We start from the raw sequence: 26,346 nt of genomic DNA on the forward strand, positions 1-26,346 counted from the left end.
TTCAATTCAACATTCAGTTTATTTTCTAAAATAAAAAATCCATGCATAATTCTAATATACAGCATTTGATTCTTACCAAAGACATGTTTATAAATATTTTTTCCTTTTAATAAAGATTTCTATCTACAGTCCAGATCCCTAATGCCAATCTGGCCAACTGTTTTTCAGGCAAACAGATTCCACTGCAGAAAATGTAGATCCATATTGTTTCAGGTACTGGAAAACAAGTGTACTTCAGAACTAAATAATGATCTCTTCAGGCACTTGCCATTTGGCTAACCCAAGTTTAAGAGTTTCATTATTTATAAAAGGCAACAAAACTGCAGTCTTTACAGCCTTCTTAGCTAATTTCCACATGAATAAAGGTGCAAATCTAGACATTTATATCAGCCATCTTGCTAAGAGAAAATACCATATTTCTTCTCCAATTCTTCAACAGAAGCATCTTTTAATCCCATGTGGTTCACATGATTGAATAATACCTGTGTAACTGAAAAAAAAATCCCAACGTGAATTCTTATTTTTGTAATTCACACTCTTACAGTAAGTTAGTCTAATTCTTTCCTTGGCGACAGTAAGGGCCATATAGATTATACAGCTGAAATACAAATACATTTTTGAACTACTGGGAGGATGAACACAAGTAGCAAATCAAAACCCTCACTTTGTTTTGATGCCCAGGAGCAGTCTAACAACACTTCCTTAAACAGGTTTATAATCCAAGCAACAGACAAGCTTTTAGTTTCTTTAGAATCTTGATACTATGCCACTACATGCAGAAAACAAACTATGCCAATGGCAGATAAAGCTTACATCAGGTAAAGGCATGAATGCCGTTTGTAAGAGGCACTGCACTTCAGTAAGTCAAGTTACTTTATTTTAAGGATATTCACATTTCAAAATGTTTTAAGCATAATGGTAATTAGTGAAACTCAGCTGTAGATAGTGAATTTAAATTTACATGGTCCCAGAGAAATTATTTTCTTTTAAGAGTCTCACTATTACATTGTCTGGTGTGCTAAATAAAGAAAAGGTCTGAGACAGAACCCACTTTTATAAACCATGAATTCAAGCCAATGTCAACACAAATTACAGACTAACATGACTGATATCTCCAGAACAGGACAGACAACTAGGCTGAGTGCTTAAGAGATTCTGTTTTCATTCTTTTGCCAACAGAAAAATCAGGATTTGTCAAGAAATAGCTGTAAATTGTGGAAACTATAATCTGGATACCCTGGATGTCAGATGTAGGACATTATACAAATTCATACATTTGTAACATTACCAGCTACAAACTGACAAGCTGGCAAAGCTTATTTTATCACAAAAAAATGCAGTAGTATTACTAATTAAAATAAGAGGATTTAGCTGTAGTTTTCTAGTCTAAACAATGAATAAGGAGTCAAAAGATTAAGAAAAATTACATGACATTCATATTAATTTCTAAAACAATAAAAAGCTAGACAACTAAAATGATTATTACATAAACAAGAATAATGCAAAGTTTTACATATTTTTTGCCAGATTCTGCAGTATCACAAAGCAAAGCTTACAAAGACACTACCAAATTACTTACTTTTTTTCTCTGAACCTGACATAAACATTACTGCCATATCAAATCTTTTTAATTCAGAGAGCCTCTGAAGGATTTCAAGGATGAGTGATGGCTCCTCTTTCCTGAAAAAGATTATTACAAATATAAAAATAACCACTGTTGACTAGGAATATTAAGCAGCTGCAAGCAATATTGAAGTATTCAGGAACAAAAATTAAAGGACCAATAAAATTCCCCTCACTTTCATATTCCCTATCTTTGTCTTTCCATTTGTCCATTCACAAAGCAAAAGGTCAATATCCAGAAATCTTTATGTAGGCATTATTGTTCTACTGAGCAAGAGTGAAGAACTACAAACCCCTAGAGTGATGCAAATTGGCTGCTGGTCATGTACAGAATACCTATTGTGCGATTTAAAGCTTACACCTGGCCATAACATCACTATTTTTATATGTATCAGGTAGTCTGAAAGTAAGCAGCACCTGTGGCCATAAGAAGGCTCATTGAAAAGGTGAGCCAATTACAGCTACCTTGAGTTTCGTCCATACAGAAAATTCCTAGATTGTGTTAATTTTACATTTTTCTGGTCAACAGTAAACAGGCACTGCCTTCGTTACAAATACTAGCAAATTGTTATTCTTCTGGAGGGAGACAGGACTTTTAACTTACAGGAAACAATTTCAGCTTCTTATCCTTTTTATGTTATATCACCAAATGCAGGACTCTAAGTATTTTTCACCCATTTGATGGGTATTTTACCTTTTAAGGAAACCAAGGGAAAGGCAAACATTGATTTATGCTTGCTTATCTCCATAAAACAACACCGAACAACACTGCTTCTCAGCCAGTGTAATTCAGAAAAGCAGTACAGTGCCTCTGACAAACAAAATTAACTTTAGGACTCAAATAGTAGCATGAAAAGAAATTTCAAAAATAACTTGTCAGGTCCTGTCTTACCAGAACCTCAGTCTCCAATACACATTTGCTACAGGCAACTGTAAAATGCTAGCAGATAATTAAGTCTGAATGCATCACAGAAAGTGTGGCATAAAACCAAAACCTTATGAATTTCTCAGATTTAGAAAGTTAAAATAGAAGACAATGTGCAATTCTATGTGCTCTCAGAATACACACACAATAGTATGGAACAAAAGTTATTTCATACAAATTAATTCCAGTTTCTGGTGCTCTTTAGCAAAGCACAATTCAACAACACTCAGCAGAAGTATTTTTTCACTTTTTTCTACCTGTATTTTTCATGATTAGTTTCACTTCTTAAGAAGCAACTATTGACTAATTCAAATTATTCCCTTATGGTCATGTAATGTTGTGTGCTGGAAACAATGCTGTACGTCTGAAATTGGGACTAGAGAGAACAGAAAAAAACCCCAAACACAAAACAAAAAAACAACTTCCCACCACCACAAAAAACCTAAACCTTCCAAAACACCAATAAGCAATGTAAAACAAAGGAGGAGTTAAACTTACTCAATGTAGAAGTCATGTAGAATTTTCAGGATCTGGTTAAACAAATCTGGATCTAAGGACTTCTGAAACAGCTTTGCATAAAGTGAGGGTTCTATTTGCTATAGAAAAATTTTAAAAGTTAATTTTAGACAAAAAAAACAAACCACAACTGAATCATGAGAATTCCATGTGTGTTTTTAGAAGGTCATGAACAATGCTGAAGTGCATGAAAGCAAAAAAAATCAAATCATAATATTTAACATCCAACAACCATTTTTGCTTATTTGCTTGGGTTTTTTTTACTAATGGTAATTTCTAACGTCTCTTAACATTTTTTAAGTGACTTTTTTTTCAAAATATATGTGAGTAAAAGCACACATTAAGTAGATTGCTGTGTTTCAAGTATTTGCTCAGTTTAAAAATGTCACTATGGCTAATTACCCTAGAAGCACTTATTTGAAAAATTAGAATTTAATAGCGTTACAATGTAAAGTCTTTAAAGAAGGGTCTATACAGTCTATACAGAGACTGTACTTAAAGCAAATAAAAAAGTGCAAAAGTATGTGAAGACAATTAAGTAAAGGCATTCTTGTACACTTGAGACACTCCAAACATACATATGTATCCCTTCTACCTAAGGGTATGTTTCCTCAACAGATGTTGAAGAAACTGTCCAAACACTGTTGATACTCTATGTTTCCTACCTTCAGATATAAGTACATGTTTTCAGGGCAGTCTTTCAACTTTCTGAAGTCAGATTCAAGCTGGAAAGAATTTGTAGGAATGGGAGGAACTGAAAAAGCAGACATAAATGACCTTCTGATTTCTTTTTCTCTCTGTTTGCTTGCAGGAAAAGATGGATGCAATGTTGATGAAATTCCTTTGACATTTACAGGTAGCCTACAAAGGTATTCGAAACATAGTCAAATCAACTTTTAATGAAATTCTACAGTGAGAACTAATTAGAGATCTCTCTATTCATTAAAAGCTAAAATACTGAAAACTTTTTAGAAAAGAATGTTTTTTAGTTTAAGCAGATATTTCAAAATTCCATCAAATTATACAGGCTTTATATTTGATTCACCTTTTCTTAAAAAAAAAACCACATCTGCAAATACTCAGCCTCTCTCTACTTTGCTTCTGGAAATAACTGCATTTTATAGCAGGTTTCTCTCATATATACGTGACAAAAACAAAACCAAAAAATCTTATTTTCTGCAATTTCATAATGCAAAGCAGTAACAATGTCAAATGGATGAACTAGTTTCAACACTGATAGCAGATCTATTTTTGTCCTATAATTTTTCATTTAAGTCCATTGACTTTTTAGAAATTAAGAAATAGCTAAGAATATACTTTTTTCTTCAACACTTCACAGTAAATCCATCTAACTGAGCCAGAAAAGGTGTGTGAGGCCAGTGTTTCTCACAGTTCTTTGATAAGAATTCTTTATATCAACAGAACAAAGCAGTGCCGATGCAGCAGACAACGAGTTCTAAGACTGAGCAAGGATAGAGCTTCTGTACTTCAGCCTAGTTTCAGCAAGACAGACTTCAGTTTGCCTAAGTAACACAGTGTGACTTAGAAACTGAGCACATCTGAAGCTACCACCTGCCTCAGCAGAGCAAAGGGTGGTGACATTAATCTGCTCCTCTTCTCTCACAACTGGGGTACAAAGAATGCTTGAACTCTGTTCAAAGTATCTTCTAAAAAACAACAAATAAGAGTTGTAAAAATAGCTAGGGAAGACTGAGTGCCCAAGCAAGAAAGAGTACAGCATGCAGGAAAATATGAATTCCTTTATATTTGCAATGTAATTCTGAGTTTTTCACCTTCTTCCCTCTCTTGGGGTTCCGGAGGTCAGAGTGACCCCAAGAAAAGAGATCCTAAAAGAGCCTTTGCTTCCCTAGCCCGAAAAGAGTTAAATGAGGAGTCTTGGAATGTTTCCAGTTGTGCTTTCAAGGTTGTTTATTTCATCTTATCTATAATATTTTCTCTCTGACATGCCAAGCTCTGGCTAGCAAGGAGGCCATAACATTTTGCATGCTCTCTTGGGCTCTCTTCACCTTTTATATCAAAAGTTACGTGTACTGTGTTTACAACTTATTACCAATACCTAACATTTATGTTGGACAGTGTGTCACTACCTTAAACCAACAGAAAAGTGTGACTATCACAGCAAGACGTGGAGGACAAGAAGAAGGAGAAAAAGCCTAGGACATGCCCAGATTCATCCGTCTTGTACCCCTGAGTTACATTCTAAAAAAACTCCAAAATACTATTTTTCCATGCTGTGTTAGTTCACATATCACACGACTAAAACCCTTGTGTGACTTGTAATTCCTCACTCAGAGCTGACAGCCCTCCACAGGCTACAACTGAAGTCACAGATGTTTTTGACCTCCTGCCAGGGTCTTGGAGATCCCCGTCAGGGGCTTGAGTCATCCAGGCCAGCCAGAGGGATGTCCTGGACTCTAACACCACCTGACACTAAATATGCCATATTTGTCTCAACCACAGAGTGGTCAAAAAGGCAGATGTGCAAGAACTGCAGTTTCTTTCAACATTTCTTTTTCAATTCAGATTCTCCAAAGTATCTTCAATACCTCACCACATGTAGACATCTGGAGATTAAGATTGTATTTCAACTACATTTACCTTTTAAAAAGAGGATCAGAATTATTATACTTACTGTAATAGTGACGTATCACTGATTTCTTCTATTTTCAAGTGCTTTGCTTTTGGAGTATCAACTGTAGTCAACCGATCATCCTGATCTAGAGCTTCTGTTGCTTCTACACTCACTGAATTCCTCCAGTTACTGACTAAAGTAGTGCTGGGCAAGTCACCATCTGATGTATCATCATCAACTTCTTCAATATCTATTCTTCTCAATGGCTTCTAAACAGAGCAGAGACCTCATGTCACATGTGGACTCAACCTAAGTGTTTAAACAGACTCCAGAGACAGCTGTGTGTAACTTAAAATAATCTTATGGTAACCAGTTACCTCTGCAGTGATGCACAGAGAAGACACTTTGCATAAAGGTAAATGGCAAAACCAGGAAACCATAAGAATTTACATGAAGCCTGATATGATAATTTTATTGCTTTACCCTCATAAACCAGTATATCCTTACCCTAGAGGATCTCTGTATGCAGTCTGTTTTCCAAGTAATAATTAAAAATGTATACTTTTTTCACACTAAGGTTGAATAGGCATGATCTATCACATACTTTGTCCCATAAAGTGGTAAAACTTTGTAATTTAGCAAAGCAAAAAAATATCCAACAGCACAGGCCTTGGCCCACAAGTTAAAATTTTGATATAATAAATACCTGTAACTCAGCCCTGCTGACTGACCATATTACATATATCCCAAGGTAATAATTCCACCATATACTAAAATGCTTCAGCTTATTTAATCTCTGCATGATCCCCATTATTTTTGACCATCACCTAAGTACCACCATCATAGGTCTTAGAAAAAAAGCTCTCATCGCTTCTTACTTTAGAACTTAATTTGCTGAACATGAACATAGTATGTATGGCTCTAGAAATACTGATGCAAATGCACATGCTTAAACAGACTCAACAATCTAGACTTCTAGGAAATGGCAGTACTAAAAGCACACGTTTCACCTATACTTATTCTACCTCAACAAAATAACAAGATGAATACAACCACCTTAGCATCTTCACTTAATTTAGCACCGAAAGTGAACACTTAATAAATATAACTGTCTATAGTATTTCAGCTACTTTACAATAAATTCATTTAGGTTTAAAGAAATAATGTTTCTAGTTATAGAGAGAACATAATACTCTTCTCTCTCAAAGGATCAAAATAATTAGATATTTTCTATTAGAATTATCCATCTGAATTACATTACTTATGAGAGTAAACAAAGGTTTTCAAATAGTGTGAGTGCATACACATACGAAGTATGAACACTCTTTGTATTTACACACCTCATTTCTGAATGCATAAAGATTAGATGTACTCAAAGAGGAAGCCTAATACATAAAGAAACCTGGTATTACATTTTTTTCATCTATAACTTATTCATCTGACTATGACCACTGATAATTCATAGTCAAAATACATTGCTTATTGAAAACCAATATCCAGCTGTCCTGCAGTTTACATGGATGAAAATGCACGCTCAAAAGTCTTTGGAAAGCAGCCCTATGTGAAAACAGCATAGGGCACAAGTAGGCAACTTTTCTTATAACCACTATGGCTGCTGTAAAAAGCAGTAGAAATGAAGGCAAGTTTACCCAGAGGTTCTCAATTCTCTCTCATTTACTCTCAACTGTAATGTTACCTATGGGCACAAGACAGGGTTTTGGGGCTGCCTGCCTGCACATTATAAATGTATGCATACACCATGTTTGCTGAGGGTAGTACTGCAGGCTGAATGCTCACTCCACCACTGCTGTGAACATTAGCATTTCCATGCGTGTCTATGTTCTTGAAAAATATCAAGAGTAAATGTATGTATTTTTGGCTTTCCACAGGCAAATACAGAAAGCACATTTTAACTCCAAACTGTACTTTTCCCACCATTATAGAAAGCAATTAATGTAACAACTTACTGTTGATTTAATCTGTAATGGGTTATCAATCATTTTCACTATATTTTTGATTTCCGCTTCTTTTATCAATACTGCAGGATATTCCTTGTGAGTCTGCTGCTCTTTCTCAGCTAATTCCTGAAAAAATGCCAAGTTGTCCAAAAGATCAGGTGTTTTATGAATAAATATAAGGTATGTTAAAAATAATGTAATAAAGAATAAAAACCTTCTAATATTACAGCCTTACAAAAAACTCCTAAACAAACAAAACCCTACTATACCCGAATAAGCATACATACATTCCTTATTTTCGTGAGTTCGTTTATTGCTTGTTTATTTCCAGGTTCCAGCTTCAGAACAGCTTCAAAATCTGAGTGAAAAACAACACAGAAACTGTAGATAACTTCAAGTTACAACTTACATGCGGCAGATTTTTAACCTTCTATTTTCCTTTCATAGCTCTAAAAATAATTAAAGGCAGGTAAGTGACAGAATGGCCAAGGCTGGAAGAGACCACCAGTGGGTCATCTGGTCCAACCTCCCTACTCAAGTAGGGTCATCCTGGAGTGCAATGCACAGGATGGCATCCAGACAGTTCTTGAAGATCTCCACTGAGGGAGACTCCACAACCTCTCTGGGAAGTCTGCTTCAGTGCTTGATCACCTGAACAGTAAAAAAGTTCTTCCTCATATTCAGGTAGAACTCCCTGCGCATCAGTTTTCACCTGCTGCCTCTTGTCCTATTGCTTGGAAGCACCAAGCAGTGCCCAGCTCCCTCCTTTTGACACCTCCCCTTCAGATACTGATAAGACATTGGTGAGGTCACCCCTCAGTCATCTCTCCTCAAGGCTGAACAGGCACAGCTCCCTCAGCCTTTCCTGATAAGAGACATGTTCCATTCCCCTGATCATCTTTGTCACCCCCTGTGGGACCCACTCCAGGAGCTCCATGTCTCTCCTGCACTGAGGAGCCCAGAACTGGACACAGCGCTCCAGATGTGCCTCAGCAGGGCTGAGTGGAGTGGCAGGATCACCTCCCTGGACCTGCTGGCAGTGCTCTTCCCAATGCAGCACAGAATTCCATTGGCCTTCCTGGCCACAAGGGCACTGCTGGCTCATGGACAGCTTGTTGTCCACCAGGTCCTTCTCCCAGCAGGTCAGCCTGAGTCTGTGTTGGTACAGGGGTTGTTCTTCCCCAAGTGCGGGGCCCTGCATTTGCCTTTTGGATTTCTGAAGGTACCTCTCTGCCCATCTCTCTAATCTATCAAGGTCCTTCCAGAAGACTCGCAGCACTCTGGGGTATTGGCTGCTCCTCCAAGCTTTGTATCATCACTTGCTGAGGAGGCATCTGCCCCTTCATCAAGTCACTGATGAACAAGTTAAACCACAAAGGGCTCATTATTGAACTTTGAGGCACACCACTAATGACAGGCCTCCAACTAGACCCTGCGTCACTAATTAAGACCCTCTGGGACCTGTTGTTCAGCCAGTTCTCAAATCTATCTCACTGTCCTCTTATAAGTCATCCTAATGCCAATATCATGACCTACTTTTAAATGAGCTTTCTGAACTATTTCTTACCACTTACAAACAGCAACAGCTGTTCACACAAAACTGTCTTCCCATTATGTAGGCACCAACACAAGAGTTTTTATACATATTCAGTGAAATCCAAGAGAGACTTCTTAATTCTTAACTTCTGCACTGATAATCTCAGTAAGTCAGAACAAAAAAAGATCAGGATGTCCTTATACTGATCTATTACCTACCACATTTAGGCTAATTCAAAATCATACCTTGAATAGCTTCCTTTAACTTCCCAAGAGCAACTCTGGCAGCTCCTCTTCTGGCAAAGGCTTTAGAATAGGAAGCATCTAAGAGCAGAGCTTGTGTGCAGTCATCTTCTGCCTCTTTGTACCTCCGCAAAAGCACGGCACAAAATTAATAAACAGTTTCAAGAGGCAGTTTCAATTGAAACAATAGAGCTACCCAAACCAATTAAAATACAAAGGTAAATCTTCATTACCTAAATACATAAACATATCACTGAGCTAAAAGGTGAATTTAAAAACTCCCATAAAATATGGTTTCTCAGCACCTGAAATGTAAGCCGTTTTTTGGTATCTCATAACAACGTGCTAACTCTTTTTAGGAAAATTCAAATCCTCTGTAAAGAAAAAACACATTAAAGCTTGTCAGAGCAGAGACCACTTTAAAAATTCAACAACAACCTTAAAATCAAAATTAGTACCATGGCTTTGTACTTCTGAAAATGAGAAATAGCATTGCAAACAAAGAAAAGGTACCAGAGAGGAGAAGCAACTAAGCATGAGAATAAATTTCTCTACATGGAATTCTGTGACTTGTCCTTAACTATTTCAAAATGAGAACTCGGAATATCCTTGCATTAACGACATTTGTTTCATTTTAAGATTAAATTTCCTCGTCCCATTTATATTGTTACATTAGATCACAATTCCACTATGTGCTTAATAAAGTATTTTCATTCATTGCTCTTCTCCATGTTCAAACTAGCACTAAATTTATGCAAATTAATTTTTATTTGCTGTTCTCACCAACACTAGTAGTTTGTAAGAATACCAATGGGCTTTTGTTGCATTTTATGTTTGGTCTTCTTTCAAATGTGAAGACCCATGATACAAGATTTATCATAGGGAATAAATTTTCTTGCTTGGTCATTCAATTAAGTATTGCTTCCTCTGAATTTCACAGAAGATTATTTGCATTCTGATGTCCTTTAAATTACAAGTGTTGTGTCAGAAATACTATCGATGCAACCAATCTTATCCTAATTTGAGATCAATCTACTGTCTCTAGAGATACTCAGCCATGTAACATTAAAACCGATTACCAACATAACCCTCTGCTCTTCATGCTACCAGTTTACAAGTTTTAAATTACCATACCATCACAGAGTCAAACAAAGTTCACGCCTAAAAAATGTAACTTATCTAATTTGCTGGAAAGCATGAATTTCCATACAGTTTGAGTTATTTGGATAAAACTTAATTAAAAATAAACAAGCAACACACACATCCGTCTATCAGTGAAGTTAAAAAAAAAATTTAAAATGTAAACATTTCCAGAAAAAGCTTTCATTAATTCCCTCCAAAGTCAGAAGACATAATCCGCTTCTTTTTACAGTGCAATGTTTAGGAGCAGACTGGGTTTCATAGTCAAATACAAAGTTTGAGCAGTTCCTTTCAGAAAGGTGAATACCTAGATTTTGCACACCTAAAAGAATGAAAATCCAACTTCAGAAACCATTATTTCATACTGGTGCTATTTTATTCTCTCACCTGCGGAATACAAATTGCATTTTGAGATCACACATACCAATTTGTTCCCTCTCCTTTACTGCTTTCAATGTAATTTATTCAATACTGCATTCTAACAAAAATGAGGAGTGACAATAACTTAACTTGTGTGAAAATCTGCCAGATCATTATCCCTCCTGATTTACAACAAATAATACAGCAATTCCACTTACTTCTCAATCTTTAGGTAGGCCATGGCTCTGTTAGCTGGCAGTAGTGCATTGGTGCCATCTGCTGCGATACCACGGGTGTAACATTCTATTGCAGCCTCATACTTTCCTTCTTTGAAATAACCGTTACCCTGGAATATTTAGGTCCAAAAAAAAAAAACCACCACTGAGAAAATCCAATGCAATTAACTTTTTCTTATCCTTTTTTGCAGAGAGGGTGACAACATTAAGAAGATGAATTGCAAAGAACACCCACTTAGGGCAGAGTAACAGCATATTTTTTCCTATCTATGTTGGGAGGCAGAACACAAAAACTATCTTAATACTTTCTAATACTTCAAGGATAAAAAAACTTTGCTGCATGCATAGTTCAAATGCAGACTTTCAAGTCTACAACTCGTTGTTTAACTTTATGCTTGATGTGCAGGATAACCTACCCTGTACCTCATTAATTTAAACACAAGCTGAACATTTACAATTCCCCTTTCAAGATGATTTTATGCACTTCACAAATTCATATTTATCCTGCTCCATAAGAATTATCCTCAAGTATTACTAGGGTCCAAATGTTGTTGTTGTTTTCCATACAAGAAAATTACATTATTTTTTTGCTTGTTTCTGGGGGACTAAAATTACCTTTTGCTTCTCAATACTGCTTTGAAGCTCCACATCATCTCTGCTACTACTCTACTGACTGACAAAAAACCAGAAAGGCCACAGTTCAGACTTGACAAGGATCCACGTCACCAGGAACAATCCTGGAGTCAGTCAGCTCTGCTGCCAATGAACTATTGCTTTAGACTGAAATTTCTCGTCTGAGACCTAGTCAAACTCTTGTTCCTTAATGCACACTTTCATTCTTATCTGACCAATTACTTTTTACAGCCAGTATAGCAAACCTATAACAAGTCAGGAGCTACAGAATAGCTAAGTAAGTGAGCAGAAAAATTACGGTTTACTTGGTAACTTTATTTATTTATTGAAAGAGTGGTGAGAGGGAGAAATCAATAACCCAACTGTGAGTCAAAGACTATGCATCCAGAAATATATTATTATTGTCATTGTTGCCTGCACGCCCAAAGTCCTTTTTATAACTCCTATTCATCATGTAATCAGAGGTTTGAAAACAAAAAATAGTCCACAACTCCCCTTGGTCAAACAAGCATCAAGTTGCTTAGCATAATGGAGAAATGGAATTTTTGTAAAGGGCAGTTAAAGTTCTACTTGTCTTACCAGGTATTTGAAATTTTGCATATACAATTCGGGCTGTAAAAGCTACCTTTTATAATTATTCCTCCAGACAAATCCAAACAGAACTCACTGTCCCACACACTTTCCTAAAGGCAAAATGGGAAACACTTGAGGTAACATCAATGACATTCCATGTATGAAGTTCAAGGCAGTATCAGGTTTAATTTATACATTTGCATAACTAAAAGCAGCATAACTAACAGCACAACACAACGTTTTTCTTTGCTGGGTTTCCCCTGTTCCATCAGAACCTGTGGCTTACCAGATCTTTTTCTGCAATTGCCTTCTGCTTGAGCTGCTGGTCTTCAATGCGCTTTTTCTCTTCATCTGTTAATCTTGTTCTGACTGCATCTTCAAACTCTTTCTGTTCTGAATTGTCTTTTAACGACAGAGCCTGTAAAAACAATTTTTCCCTTCAGTAAGTATTTCCCCACTTAAATATTTTCAGAACATAAATTACAATAATTTCTAAACTTTTAAGGTAACAAAATCTGCCAAGTTTTTTAACAGAAGTGCCTGTGTTGTAAATTAAATATAAATTGAATAGACAATTTAAAAACAACTTGAAATTGTTTCTTGAAAATGTATTTCTTTGAGGGACTGCAAGTCAGAATATTGCTTGGTAAAGGAAAAGTAGATAGCTTCTGAAGCACACCGTGAAATGACTTATGGAACCTTTCTATACAGTCCAATTCATGTATCATTTATTTCTTCCATTACTGGAGACTTTGCATCTTCATTCTGAAAATAAGTATTTCAAGCACTATCAAAAACACAGTTGAAGAGATGTAAGTAAATTCATACAGAAGTGACAGGTGAGCTTATATTTATAAAGGTCATCATAATTAACATTCTCCCTGCCATGAAAAGGATCTAACTTGCACTAGGAGTATTTTGCTCTGTTCTTAGAACAACTTTCTGGTTTGGTTGACCACAGCAATCAGTGGGACTACAAGCAGGACAGCAAAGCAGTTTTATGCCAAGAGAACACTTAAGTTCTCTCCTGTGCTGTGCTTCCTTATACCAAAATATTAGGTATAACTGAAAAAAGCATTAACACAGGAGGTAGAAAATTGGAGAAAATGAAAAAATAAATCAGCCAACCAACTCACCAAAACTCAACCAACGAAAACCAACTAACAACAAAAAGTCCAAAAGACACCAGATGGTGCACACATGCAGTCTTAGTGTGGGATCCTATATTACGTGGATCCAATATGATATTTGCACATGTGCGAGTATTTCCAAAAGAAACTCCATTAAAGATTTTGACCTCGGTGAACTCCAGATGCCAGAAAAAGCATGTGAGAATTTATTGAATCAGTTCTTGTTATAAAAATTGAAACAGATATAAAATGAACAGGGTGTATTAATTTTTGTTAGGTATTAATCTTTTTACCTGATCAATTTTCTTCAGTTCATTTTTTGCTTCAAAATTGTTTGCATCCAACTCCAAAACTTTTTCATAATCTATCAGAAGACCAGAAAAGTATGTTTCAGGTAAGAAGGACAAACCAGTAAGCAGAGCATTTTTTTGAGATAAACCTTTTTTGTATTTACCCAAGAAGCCTGAGATATTTCAAGCAATACATCATTCTAGAACAGTTAAAGCTGAATTATTCAAGAACTACTAACATCTACTGCTATAATTTGGACTTCTACTTGAATTTTACCTTGCCAGAAGAACATGCAACACAGTATTTAAATTCTTTGTTTAAAGGAAACAAAAATTAAATTCCTACATCAAAGAAGCAGATCACATACGTTTGTATGTATTTGAAGAAAAGAATTTAAGAAAGACACACCTTCTTTAGCACCTTGAAGATTTTTCAAAGCAAAGCGAGCGGCCCCTCTTCTCGCATAAGCCTTTATGTAATTTTTATCTAAAGCAAGTGCTAAATTGCAGTCAGATTCTGCAACAGAAAACCTATCAAAAAAAAAAAAAAAGTAGTCGGCCACATCTAGGTTATGAACCCCAAAATTTCAGCAGTTCATCCTACACTGAGCCTCACCAGGTTCTTGATAACACAGGAATCTTACATGCTTCAGAAGGGGCACAAACCAAGTACTTACACATTTCTTGATTCTGAATACATTAAAATAAGAAAACAGTAGTAAAGAATCTACTGCCACAGAAAGAATAACCGACTCCCCTGTATCCTTTCTTCACCCAAAGCAAATGAAAGCCTTAGAAATAGAGCTCACTGAATGTGAAAGGCAATTTAGCTTTCTCTTCCTCTTTTTTCTTCAAGTCTTATACTGCTAACACAGAAGATAGTGAACTGTTAGTGTACAAGCCAAGGAAGAACTGATGAGGGAGACTACCAAACTGCTTCTCCTGGCAATTCCTATTTTACTTTGAAACTGGAAGGCAGGTTGCAACAATGGTCTTACACAGACTGAATCACAGCATAATGTATAAATCAAGAATTAAAACTAGACCAAAAATCTGAACACAATGTTTCAAGTACACAAAAATTACAGAGTTAACAATGCAAGTCTTACTTTTTCATTCTATAAAAAGCTGATGCTCTGTTTGTGGGCAATATTGGATTGTATGGATCAGAATGCATCCCTCTAGTATAGCATTTTATAGCTTCATCAAAGTTTCCTTGTTTAAAGTAGTTATTACCCTGTGAATAGAAAAAAGCATTTTCAGCAAGTTACTGTACATTGGCAGACACATTGCTAATTAAAAACCCTTAAAAATCAAAATATTCTAGAAATGCTTCAATAATTTTGTTCAGCATTTCTCATGAAATACTGCTTTACTATGAAATATGCTATTTTATTATAAGTGCACCATATTAATTAATTTTCATGATATATTCTATAACATAGGGCTATTAAATATTAATTTTCTGTATCTCTAGGTGATTTCCACAAACATGTAACAAGGACATACATAGCTACTTACATTACTGAATGGGTTTTTTTCAAATTTTTAGAAACTAGGTTTGGCATCTTAGCTTTCCAAGTCAACATTCTCATTTCTGCCTCCTCTGGGACACAGCTCTTACCTCATGCACCCTCAATGACCTCACTGTAGCCAAGATAACAATAGCCAAAGATACCTCAGCTTCTCAGTGTAGACTGCAGATTACACGTGAAGGAATTCCCATAGCAGCAGGAATACAACACAAATATCACCCACACAGACAATTTAAAACAAACAGACAACTCACCCCACAAAAACCCAAACCAAAGCTAGAACTACAGAAGTCAATATTGACTGGCAGATGGATTAGGTGATAGTTTACAATCAGAGAAGTTTATCAAAAACACAGAAGTCGCTACACAACTTAGCCTCTTTCTCATGGCAACAAAGCCTGAGATAGCCTTTCTACATCCTACCTTATTAGGTAAAACTGAAGTAGTATAAACTTGCCATTATTAAAGCAACGAAGTTCACCCATCATTCCCAGATGTACTGGCCTCACAAAAGGAGTATTTTAAAATTTTTATAGATTTAGTTTGGGGCATTTAGGTAAAAACCAGTTTGCTCTGTATAGCAATTCTATACAGCCATCCAACTTCTCAAAGCAAATCATCACCAATACATTATATGCATACATTAGTTAGAATCTGCCACGCTTGCTGCTACTGACAATGAGAAGGGCTAGAACTGCAGTGAGAAATTTCTATTTTGGACTAATGGGCAGGGAAACAGACAGGAAGACTTCCAAAGAGGCAATTATTTTACCAGATGCATGATCTCAGTATACGATCTTTTAAAAGAAAACTGCAAATACTCCTATACTTAATTTGCTTCTTTATCAATAATAAGCATCTATAATTCTATAACCTTTTCCTTCTCTGCAAGAGCCTTTTCAGCATCTACATGAATTCCATCTTCTTCAGAGTCTGATTCTGGAGATAGAGAATCATGAGTACTATCTTCTTTATCAATTTCTTCAAGTATTTTATCCTGGAATAAAAAAAAAAAACAAAACCAAACTGTTGTCTTCATTATAATTTAACAGTGCAAAATAATAAAAGTAAGATTTTATTAATATGTCCTCCAATACTGACAGTTGTGCTTAGTTTTACATTCTACTATAATTATGACCTTTTAATAGGCCTATTGTTAAAACAAGTTTTTTTCCCCTTAAACTGAAATTCCATCTGCTGGATGAAAGCACAGTCAATAGAAAACCAAGTATTTATCAATATTCCAGATAAACATGTGACCTTTTTGGGAGAAAGCTACCTGATGTTCATACAATACCCAGCACAGTAAGATACTGACTAGCGGACTGAATTTTCAGCACTGTAACAAAATTTTATTTAACACAGAATCAACTGGGGACAAGACTTTGGCAACAAAGCAAATCTTGAGACTCACCACATCAAGTTTTCCCCATGCTTCATAATCGTAAGACTTGATCTTGTTTTTCTTGTTTTCCTCAGAGGTTATCTTTGAAGGGACTTTATTTTTGCTTTTCTTCTTTTTCTTAAAACCCTTGTTTCGAATTGGTGGCAAATTCTAAATAGAATTAAGTAACTTTTTATAAAACAGATGTGTGAAAATCACTTGCACTGAAGAATCTACAGCACCTGTATCTAGACAGAATATCTATTTAGTGGCTAGTTTTATTTTAGAGATCCATCCAGCAAGCTGTCCCCATGAGCTCTAAAAAACCATTAAGAGCTACAAGCATAAATCTTTCAACACTTAATAGTAAAAATTACATGCATGATCTAAAACTCAGTTTTAGAAGACAACTCTCTACAGAGTAGCACTGAAGAATCACTTCAGTATACTAAATGTCAGCAGTAAATTACCAATACCGATGCTGCAAACAGAAACATTCTCACAGATCTACCCAGAACCAATAAAACATTTACTGGCCTCATCACCTTCAGAGGCTACTGACCCATAGCTCTGTTAGTGGTGCAGTTCACAGAGAAATCTCTTGCCTACTTCAGGTGAAGAACACATCATGGATTAGTCTATGCCTTCTATTCAGATATTTAAGTAAAAAATGTAATTTTGCCTACGTAAAAAATAATTATTATAAACACTATCACAGTATGAATAGCTGAGTTGACACTGGTCTTGTGTTTTCTTACCTCTTCTGGGACCCCACTCTGTTTCCTGAGCTCAGAATCCACTTCTTTAATATCTTTTTCCCAGCTCTCCAATTCTCTCACAAAATCCTGCAGCTCTTCAGCATTTTGCTTCACTTGCAGCTGCAGTTCTATTGCTTTACTTGGTGCACTCATCATAATCTGCCAAAATTCAAGGAAAAAAGCCTTCTAAAAAGAAGTTGGAAGTATGTAGTGAAGGAAGCTGGCTACTTCTAAATTAACAAGTCTGACTTATATGCCAATCAGACTTCCCAATAGTACGGTAGGAACACTAAACACTAGGAGACTAAGAAGAAATACAGTTTAAATGTCTTTGAAAAAATGAAGGGAAGCCATATCATTCAGATAAAACAAAGTATATCATAACAAACAGCAATTCACATTTTCCTAACTAAACATAAGGTAAAGCACCCAACAAGTCAATGGTAATTCTGAAATTGCAAGCCAGTCCCTAAAACACTGTTTAATAATTAATACTTGACTATCTTCATAAATTTTGTTGTCTTAAGTGAAAGAAGTTTTATAATCACAAAAATATCAAGTCACAATTAAAAAGTAACCTTAAAAATATTTTGGTTACAATTCAGAAAAAAAGAAACCCCACATGTGTACAGTTCATAGCACAAAAATCTGAAAGGAAGAAGCAAACATGTTTTGAAAACAATCCTAATTAAATAACTCATTATAAGCTAAATACAAAGAGTTATAAATGGTTGCTAACTATAACCTCTTGATGGCAACCTTCAGGATCTGTTACAAGCCTCATGGAAATATAAATAAGCAATTTGTAGAGATACTACATAAAAAGCTTTTAAGGAAGAAAAAGGTGTAGGTTATCTGACATGCTTTATTTAATGTTATTTTTCACACCTGTGCAATAACCTAGTAGTAAAACAATCTAAAAATTTATAAAGCAAAGAAAGTTAATGATTTCTGTGGTACAATGTGCCATCCATAATTACAGAGAAGGGTCTCAAAGAAATGGAGGAACACACTGCACTATTACTACTGAACTAATGCATGCTCATGAATAAGCAGCTGCATAGATGTCCTGCTGCAGCACTTTGTTTCTCCCTAGTTCATGCACAGGTGGTGACATAATTATCCTGAGCAACGTGTAAGGTCTATCTGAAACAAAAGAAACTTTCAGTGAAGCCAAAAATACATAGCTTTTATCACGTTTCCAGTTAAGGAGCTTATTATGTTTTTTTCCACATTCAACTATTGTCTCATGCCGAACTAACACTGGAATATTCAGTCTGTTAATTTCGTGCAACTTGGGCATGGACATATCAAATACTTCATACAGCCTAGCATTTCTAGGTAACTAGAACATGATACTTGAAAATATGCAAAAAAAACCCTTGCAACTTGCTGAATTTTTCCTTTTCCTATTTCTAAGTAAAACAGTATTTTCACGCGGGCGAAAATCTAACGTGAAATCTGGCTGTTTGCTCTCTGCAACTCTAAAGCATCCTGCTGATGCTATAAAGTCAAATTGCTCCGTTACCCACTAGTCGCACACAACTTAGCAATGACCTTAAGCCTCTGCAGCGTAGAGGGCACTTTTATTCGACTCCCAACACTGACCCCTTCCAACACCCCAAGGCTGCTGATTCCAGCGACTTCTCTGGACCGGCCGCACACGGCGGCGGGCCGGCCGGCAGCACAGGCCCGCCCGGGAGCGGTGCCGGGGCCGCCCCGCGGGAGGCCCCGAGGCAGAGCGGCCCCTGAGCCTCAACACCCGCCCCTGCACCGCCCGCAAACTGCAGGCGAGGCCTTGACTCCATCAGGGCGCGCTCCCCCACACCTCGCCTCGCCACCCCGCGCGGCCAAGCCGCCCGTGGACCACAGGGGTGAGGATGGGGATAGGGCTGCGGGAGGGCGCCGCCGGAGCACCGGAGCGCCGCACCCCGCGTTCGCCGCACCGCACCCCGCGCTCGCCACTCGCCGCGCCCTCACCCTCACCTGCGCCACGCCGCGGCTCCCCGCGCGCCGCCGCCCGCGCCGCCCCGCGCGTTCCCAGGCAGCAGCGCGGCCCCAGGCGGCAGCAGACCACAGCGCCTGCGCGCGCGGCCCCGCTCCCACGTGCCGGCAGCGCGGGCGGCGGTTGGCGCGGCCGGGCCCGCGTGCCCCCCGCAGGCGCGGGACGGCGCGGCCGGACATGGGGGAAGGGGAAGCCGGTTCGCCGCCGGCGGCTGAGAGGAAAGGGGCGGAGGAGGAGGAGGAGGATTTCGGCTACCGGCTCTTCCCGGACCGGAATAAGAAGCCGCAGAGCTTCCTGGTCCGCAGCCTCTTCACCTTCCACAATAAGTGCCAGCTGATGCTGAAGCTGACCCTGGAAACGAGTAAGCGCTCCCCCGCCCTCCCGCGGCCCGGCCGCGGCGCAAGGAGGCGCCGAGGCGGAACCCGGGCCGCCCGCGGCCGTGACCTTGTGACGCGGGTCCCGGCTCGGGCCCTGCCCTCCTGCCGCAGCACCCCCGCGGCGGCCGGACTGCGCCCCAGCCCAGGGACTACTGCTTTAGGAACACGCTGATTTCGGTTAAGACAAAATACAATTTCGAAAGTGGCTGAGAGAGGCGTTTTTCTTCTAAGAAGGTTCTCATGTACTTCTTTTTTATTCCTGAGAAATTTAGATGATTTGTCAATTTCTCTTCATTCGTGCCCGCTGCACTGTTTGATGTGGACTGTGAGTGTTGACAGCAAATGATAGTCACTCTAGGCCGCTTTATTTATGTTATTAGTAATAAAATGTCAGGAACTACTTGATTCCTGGACAGGTTTCATTCTATATCCTGGGCTACATCAAAAAGGCCATAACTAACAGGTTAGGGGAGGTCATTCTTCCCCTCTATTCTGCTCTCCTGGGACTGCAGCCAGGTCTAATGCCCCCAGTGTAAGAAGAAGATGGAACTGTGGGTAGGAGTCCAGATCAGGGCTGTCCAGTTGATAAAGGGCTGGAGCACCTCCCCTACAAAGACAGGCTGAGAAAGTTGGGGCTGTTCAGCCTGCAGAAGAGAAGGCTGCATGGAAACCACACAACAGCCTTCCAGTGTCTAAAAGGGTGTACGTGGAAGCCAGACAGAGACTCATCAGGAATTGCAGCGATAGGACAAGAGTAATGAGTTCAAACGGCAACAGGGCAAATTTAGGCTAGATATACAGAAGAAATATTTTGCTGTGAGGGTGGTGAGGCACTGGGACAGTTGCCCAGAGAAGCTGTGGTTGCACCATGCCTGGGAGTGTTCCAAGGCCCAGTTAGATGGGGCTCTGAGGCACCTGGTTGAGTGGACCGTGTCCTTGTCTAAGACAGGGGGACTGGGACTAGTTTATCTCTAAAGTCCCTTCCAACTCAAACAATTATATGATTCTATATCACATAGCCTGATTTGTAACAGATGCCAATTGCATTGCAATAGGATTAAATACAGCAAAGTATAAATTTGTGTGTATAGACATTTTCTTATTTGATTTTTTTCCTTGACTGTCTTTATATTTTGTTTATAGATGATTTTCAATACTTTTGTCTAGCGAAATTGATTGCAGCAATGTTTTTCTAGATCCATATGCTCGACTTCTCCTTGAGGCTCTGAAGCAATCTGGTTGGTATGTAAACTAATTAGTCTTGTTCTGTGTAGTAGTAACTTCATGTCACAGTGATAAGTAGCCACTCAAGTTTTTCAAATTCTGTTCTGTGACTTTGTTTGTTTCGGCCTTTCAGCACTGTCTTCAATGACCGGCACTTTTCTTGTGAAAACTGTGATGGCTGTGTCAGTGGAGGTTTTGATGCTGCGACATCTCAGGTAGGTGCTGGACCCTTTCAGAGGACTGCAATTTTTTTAGTGTTTTGTTGCTAGGATTAAATCTACTCATACTGATACATGAGCTCATGAAGACAAGATAAATGAAAGATGTTCCACGGCATTGGAACTAGTACACTTCAGTATGATAAGGCTGTTAATGTTGAAAATAACCAATCCAAACACCCTACATGCTGTCAGTGGTGTGTCTCTGAGAAGTAAGGGAGGTGTTGAAACTTAGTGAAAACATACCTTTATCTCTTCTTCTGCAGATTGTTCTGTGTCAGAACAACATTCGCCAACAATCCCACATGAACCGGGTGGTCACACATGAATTGATTCATGCATTTGATCACTGCCGTGCACATGTTGACTGGTTTAAAAATGTCAAACACTTAGCATGTTCAGAGGTAAGTTAAAATGCTTCTAATGTTGTCATTTTATTAATTATTGCTGGTTATTAGGGCTGCTTTGTGTTACATGGTCTGTTACACACAATTAATTTGTTTTAATCCTGTTAATAGTTTTTATTCTTTCTGTCAGGTCACCTAAATAGTTTTGTTAAGAAAATAAATACTTAGTTGTCATAAATATTAGTTAATGTCATACTAAGTAGAATGTGATCACTGTGAGTGCTAGAAATGGTTATTGACAAATAAGAGAGTTGTTACAAGTGAAAATACATTTTCACATTAATCAAATGCTTATAGAATTCTTTTTATCCCATGGAAGTCATGGTATGTTGGATAGTTATCACATTAACCTTGGTTTTGTTTAGGTGTTTTCGATTAACAAAAAACTTGTCTTTTCCTGTAGCATTCATTTTTTGAGTCATTGTGATATTGCTGCTAGTAAACTGTCCTTATGAATTCATCACCTTTGGATGAGGTTCTGAGCAACCTGGTCTGTTGGAAGGTGTCCCTGCCCATGGCAGGGAGATAAGAACTTAATGATTTTTAAGGCCCATTACAAGCCAAACCATTCTATGATTCTGTGGTTTCAGAGGACATTTGAGTATTAAAGGCCTTAACACTTGACACTTTAGGAGGTGAAATTAAATGGAGCACAGGCTGGGAGGGATTCCTCTTGTGTATGTGACACGGGTGCTATGTGTATGAATCTACATACTTTTATTTGATTTCTGAAATAATCCACATCATGTTGTCATAGAAAAGTCTATCCCAGGCTCAGCTTCACTCTTTCATTTCTAATTCTTTTATCTCCTTCCCTGCCAAGTGGCACAGGGAGCCAGGGAATGTGAGCTGTGGTCAGTCCATAACACTTTGTCTCTGCTGCTCCTTCATCCTTGCACTCTTTCCCAGGTCCAGCTTGAGGCCCTTCCCTTTCATGAGCTGCTTCAACATGAGTCTTTCCCTTGGGCTGCTGTTCTTCAAGACTTACTCCAGCTTGAGTTCTTTCCACAGCATACAGTCTTTCAAGAATGGACTGCTCCAGCATTGGTCCCCCAAAGCCCACAGTTCCTGACAGAAAATGTACTCCTGCATGGGCTCTCTATGGGCTGCTGCTTTTTTCAGGGCATGTTTGTCTCTCGTGTCATGCTGTCTTCCTTAGACTGCAGTGTGGATATCTGCTCTACAGTATTCCTTCACAGACTGCAGGGAAACAACCTCTGTCTCTATTACCTTCTCCTCTGATGCCTGCAGCACCTCATCCCCATCCTTCCTCAGCGTCTGTAGGCCTGTTTCCTTCACGTTTTCATCATTTCTCTGTCTCACAGCTGCCCTGTAGTTTTATCCTTTCTTGAATGTGTCGTCACAGATACAATCAGCACCACTAATGGTGGCTCTCTTTTAAAACCAGTTAAAACAGTCTCAGACACTTCTTCAGTCTCTCAGAAGCCACCCTGGGAGGCCCCTCATTTTGCCATATAAACCCAATACAATAATTCTTAACTATCATATACTTTTTTTTTTTTTTTGTTCAAGCGTTTCTACAGTGCAGAATAAAGCCTGTAAACCTCAAACATAAGTTTTATATAAATCAAGATTGTGCATGTTCTTGCTCTTGTCAGGATTATTTGTTCACTTCAGATCTTTTGATTACTTAATTATATGGTATTTACATTTTTTGTTGACGGCTTTTTTAATTCTTAATTTTTCATGCATTTATTTTCACTCTGGTACTTAATTATAGGAAATCATTATTTATTTACATTTCCTAACAGACTCTGTAGGGTATAGAATATTTAGCAGACAGAAGAAATTCTAGTGTACAGGACAAGACATTTAGGCTAAACCATACATGCTCATTTACATGCAGCTTTTTGCAAAACAGATGGTTACTGCTCTTCAGGTATTGCATCTGTAATCTTTGAAAGGTATCTGCCTTTCTTCCTGATTGCTGTAAAAGATTCTGATATAGACTGGGGAGAATATTACTTTCCATGTTCTTCTAGAGGTTCATCTATATACATACACACATACATATAATCTCTACTGCTCATTTATTTAAACTTTAGGGATGTGTGAGAGGTAGTTACTGGAGAAACTTGAAGGTTGTTGTAGTTCACCGAGGCTGAGATGGATGTAAAGGGTATGGTAGTAACAGGTAGTTGAGAAGTTGAAGTGGACTTGGGAATATCCTCTACCAACAGTTACCAGAAATATAATGAAGAAAAGCATTTGTTAAAATTTATTTGACTTTTTATTTTCATGTGTTTCTCTGATCTTGTGATTTTTTAAATTTTCTCAATAGATTCGAGCTGCTAATCTCAGTGGAGACTGTACTTTGATGAATGAAATAGCCAGGTTTAAATTTGGATTGAAAGGGCACCATCAGGTAAAAACTGTGGCTATTAAAATCTAGTAATTTGTTATGTTACCTACGTGGTCTTAGCCTTCTGAACTTTCATAGCTGAAAACTTTGGAAAAAGAAATAGATGCCATGGAGTTGCTGTTTCCTCTTAACTTACCCTTAATGATCAATGGTAGGTTTTTTTCCCACCTTATTATTTTTATTGGAGTGAAATCCCTGAACATTTAGTCATGTTTTAAAGCATTACCACTGACAACAGATGGCTAATAAAACCAGTCAAAAAGCGGGCTGGAGGAAATGTAGTGGAAATACCTTATCCATTTAAAGTGGGTGACAATCTAAAAAAGTCTTTGAAAAAGGAAGGAAGCAAAATGAGAAGATTTCTAAATAATCATGTGTATTAAGTCTTGCAGGAATTATTTTTGTGAATAGTAATGAAGTCTACAGATTGAGACCCAAGTAGTTGCTCATGTTAGAGTGGCAGTTAGCTTGTAGATAGTGTTTACATATTTTTTGGTCTTTCAGTAAACAAACTGTAAGAAAAAGTTACCATAAAGTGAAGTATCAAAATGAAGGCCAGTAGAGAAGCCATTCCTTTGTTTTATAGCATTTCAGTTTTTAAAGAACTTAACTGTTATTTGTGTCTGTCTCTTTCTGACTTTTTTTTTTTTTGTGTCCAGGTCAAATTTTACAAATATGTAGTGCCTACAAAAATACCAAATTATATTTCAATTCCTGTTCTAAGGAATGTATTTTAATTATTTCATAGTTTATGTATACATGGAAAACTAAAGCACATGGTTTACACAGGATGGAATTAAAATGTTATTTAATGCTTACTACATGTACTGTTTGCCTATTCTTTCATACAAAATTGTCGCTTATATAATAGGAGTTAATACTTGACAAAATCTGAAAACCCATTATGCTAATAATTACGGATTTTTTTTTTTTTTCACTTTAGACTTGTGTACGAGACAGAGCAATTCGTTCCATTCTGGCTGTTAGAAAAGTTAGCAAAGAAACAGCAGAAAAAGCTGTGGATGAAGTTTTTGATGCCTGCTTCAATGATCTGGAGCCTTTTGGAAGAATCCCCCACAGCAAGGCAGATGCAAAACGTGCTTACAGAGACTTTCAGAACAGAGATCGCTATACTGCTAATTTGTAAGGGAGGGGGAAGAAAAGCCATGTGAGAAATTGTATTAATACCTGATTGTTCAGTAACATGTGGAGTTATAGTCTATGCCCACAGTGCTTGTGGAAGCAGCAAATCTGTCAAACATATAAAATTAATTTTTCATGAGCCAGCTTCTGTGGAAGTAAATGGGGTAAATGAACACAACTAAAAGCAGTGCTTCCTCACCTGTTATTCCAGAAAGATAATTTAGTATGCCAAATGACTCTTCAAATACAATTCAATGTGCTTTTAATTTTTTTCACTCTGTCTGACTAGGACTTGGTTTCTGAAAATTTTGTTGTCACTGAATAAAAATTTCCATAAAATCATTATCCCTGTCTTCATTACACAGTAATGAACTTGATAATCTTCATCACTTGATTTTAACAGATGGGCACCTGAACTACAGCTCTGTGCTCTAGACTTAATAACTATGGCTAAACCCAAAATTTAGTAATTACCACATTTGCTGAAATTCTTGGGTGGTCTAACATTTCCAGTGGTGGGAAAGCTTTTGTGACTTGAGTCCTTTGTGCCCTGAACATGCTGCTCAGGTCCTCATTGTCTTTGGTATTGGAGGACTGGGTAGGATGATCAGAGTTGCCTTTTCCCGTTTTGTGTTCCAAAGTGTTTTGTGACAACAGAACTGTCAAGGTATGAAGCTTTTTCGGGCAGTACGTAATTTGACTAATGGAGCAGCAGACTGTGTGAGACTTGAGCTGCAGTGAGGCACTGAACTGCTCAGGAAGGGAAATGTCAGCACATGCACCAATTTCAAGAGCCTGACATGCTACAGCTAAAAGGGGGAGGTAATCCCAAGTACCTTCCGAATTTGGCGGCCTTTGACCGGGCCCTTGTTTGACTGTAGACTTGGGCTCCCACAATCCACCTATTTCACATGCCTACAATGTTTTGGATATCACCATCTTTCTGTAATTTTCTTCTGGGAAGTATTCAGTCATGTGATAAATCTCCAGCCCTGCTTCTAAGTGTCTTTCAGTAACAAGATGCCTGAAGATGACAACAGCGTGTTGCTTTTTCCCGATCAGCGGCAAACACTTGGAGAAGATTAAAACCTAAGCACAGTCCTCACAAAGGACAAAGCAGAACACACACAAATGCCTGAGAGAGATGATCAAGCAT

At 37.9% G+C, this 26,346-nt stretch overlaps 2 protein-coding genes across 3 annotated transcripts; one reads left to right on the forward strand and one right to left on the reverse strand.

Annotated features, from left to right (window-relative positions):
* On the reverse strand, window positions 1–19,617 carry RPAP3 (RNA polymerase II associated protein 3). Of its 2 annotated transcripts, none has more exons than XM_030258619.4 (17): window positions 19,420–19,617; window positions 17,434–17,592; window positions 16,706–16,846; window positions 16,166–16,288; window positions 14,866–14,993; window positions 14,166–14,287; window positions 13,760–13,830; window positions 12,623–12,754; window positions 11,113–11,240; window positions 9,398–9,519; window positions 7,903–7,973; window positions 7,625–7,741; window positions 5,718–5,926; window positions 3,730–3,925; window positions 3,047–3,144; window positions 1,580–1,680; window positions 1–490 (listed from the first exon to the last, which is right to left on the reverse strand). In XM_030258619.4, exons 1-17 carry the CDS (start codon window positions 19,615–19,617, stop codon window positions 399–401), a joined length of 2,208 nt encoding a protein of 735 aa, XP_030114479.4. In that variant the 3' UTR covers window positions 1–398. The 2 variants fall into 2 exon arrangements, with proteins under 2 accessions (XP_030114479.4, XP_072778614.1); XM_072922513.1 differs by lacking the exon at window positions 19,420–19,617 and adding an exon at window positions 19,042–19,066.
* Window positions 19,616–25,532, forward strand: ATP23 (ATP23 metallopeptidase and ATP synthase assembly factor homolog). The gene is made up of 6 exons (XM_002187463.7): window positions 19,616–19,799; window positions 21,012–21,057; window positions 21,173–21,254; window positions 21,524–21,661; window positions 23,967–24,050; window positions 24,991–25,532. The coding sequence occupies exons 1-6, from the start codon at window positions 19,616–19,618 to the stop codon at window positions 25,192–25,194; spliced, it is 738 nt and encodes a 245-aa protein (XP_002187499.3). The 3' UTR covers window positions 25,195–25,532.
* The last annotated feature ends 814 nt before the right edge of the window (window positions 25,533–26,346 follow it).

This window comes from Taeniopygia guttata, chromosome 1A (genome assembly GCF_048771995.1).
Source record: "Taeniopygia guttata chromosome 1A, bTaeGut7.mat, whole genome shotgun sequence".
NCBI lineage: Eukaryota > Metazoa > Chordata > Aves > Passeriformes > Estrildidae > Taeniopygia > Taeniopygia guttata.

Bases quoted from the DNA above. Each gene is read 5' to 3' on its own strand.
- ATP23 (XM_002187463.7), top strand. From the start codon at position 19,616: ATGGGGGAAGGGGAAGCCGGTTCGCCGCCGGCGGCTGAGAGGAAAGGG. The intron at 21,662-23,966 runs GTAAGTTAAAAT...TTTTCTCAATAG, and splicing joins AACACTTAGCATGTTCAGAG to ATTCGAGCTGCTAATCTCAG. The intron at 24,051-24,990 runs GTAAAAACTGTG...TTTTCACTTTAG, and splicing joins GATTGAAAGGGCACCATCAG to ACTTGTGTACGAGACAGAGC.
- RPAP3 (XM_030258619.4), bottom strand. From the start codon at position 19,617: ATGTCCGGCCGCGCCGTCCCGCGCCTGCGGGGGGCACGCGGGCCCGGC. The intron at 1,681-3,046 runs GTAAGTTTAACT...AATCTTTTTCAG, and splicing joins CTACATGACTTCTACATTGA to GAAAGAGGAGCCATCACTCA. The intron at 491-1,579 runs GTAAGTAATTTG...TTTTTTTTTCAG, and splicing joins GTCAGGTTCAGAGAAAAAAA to TTACACAGGTATTATTCAAT.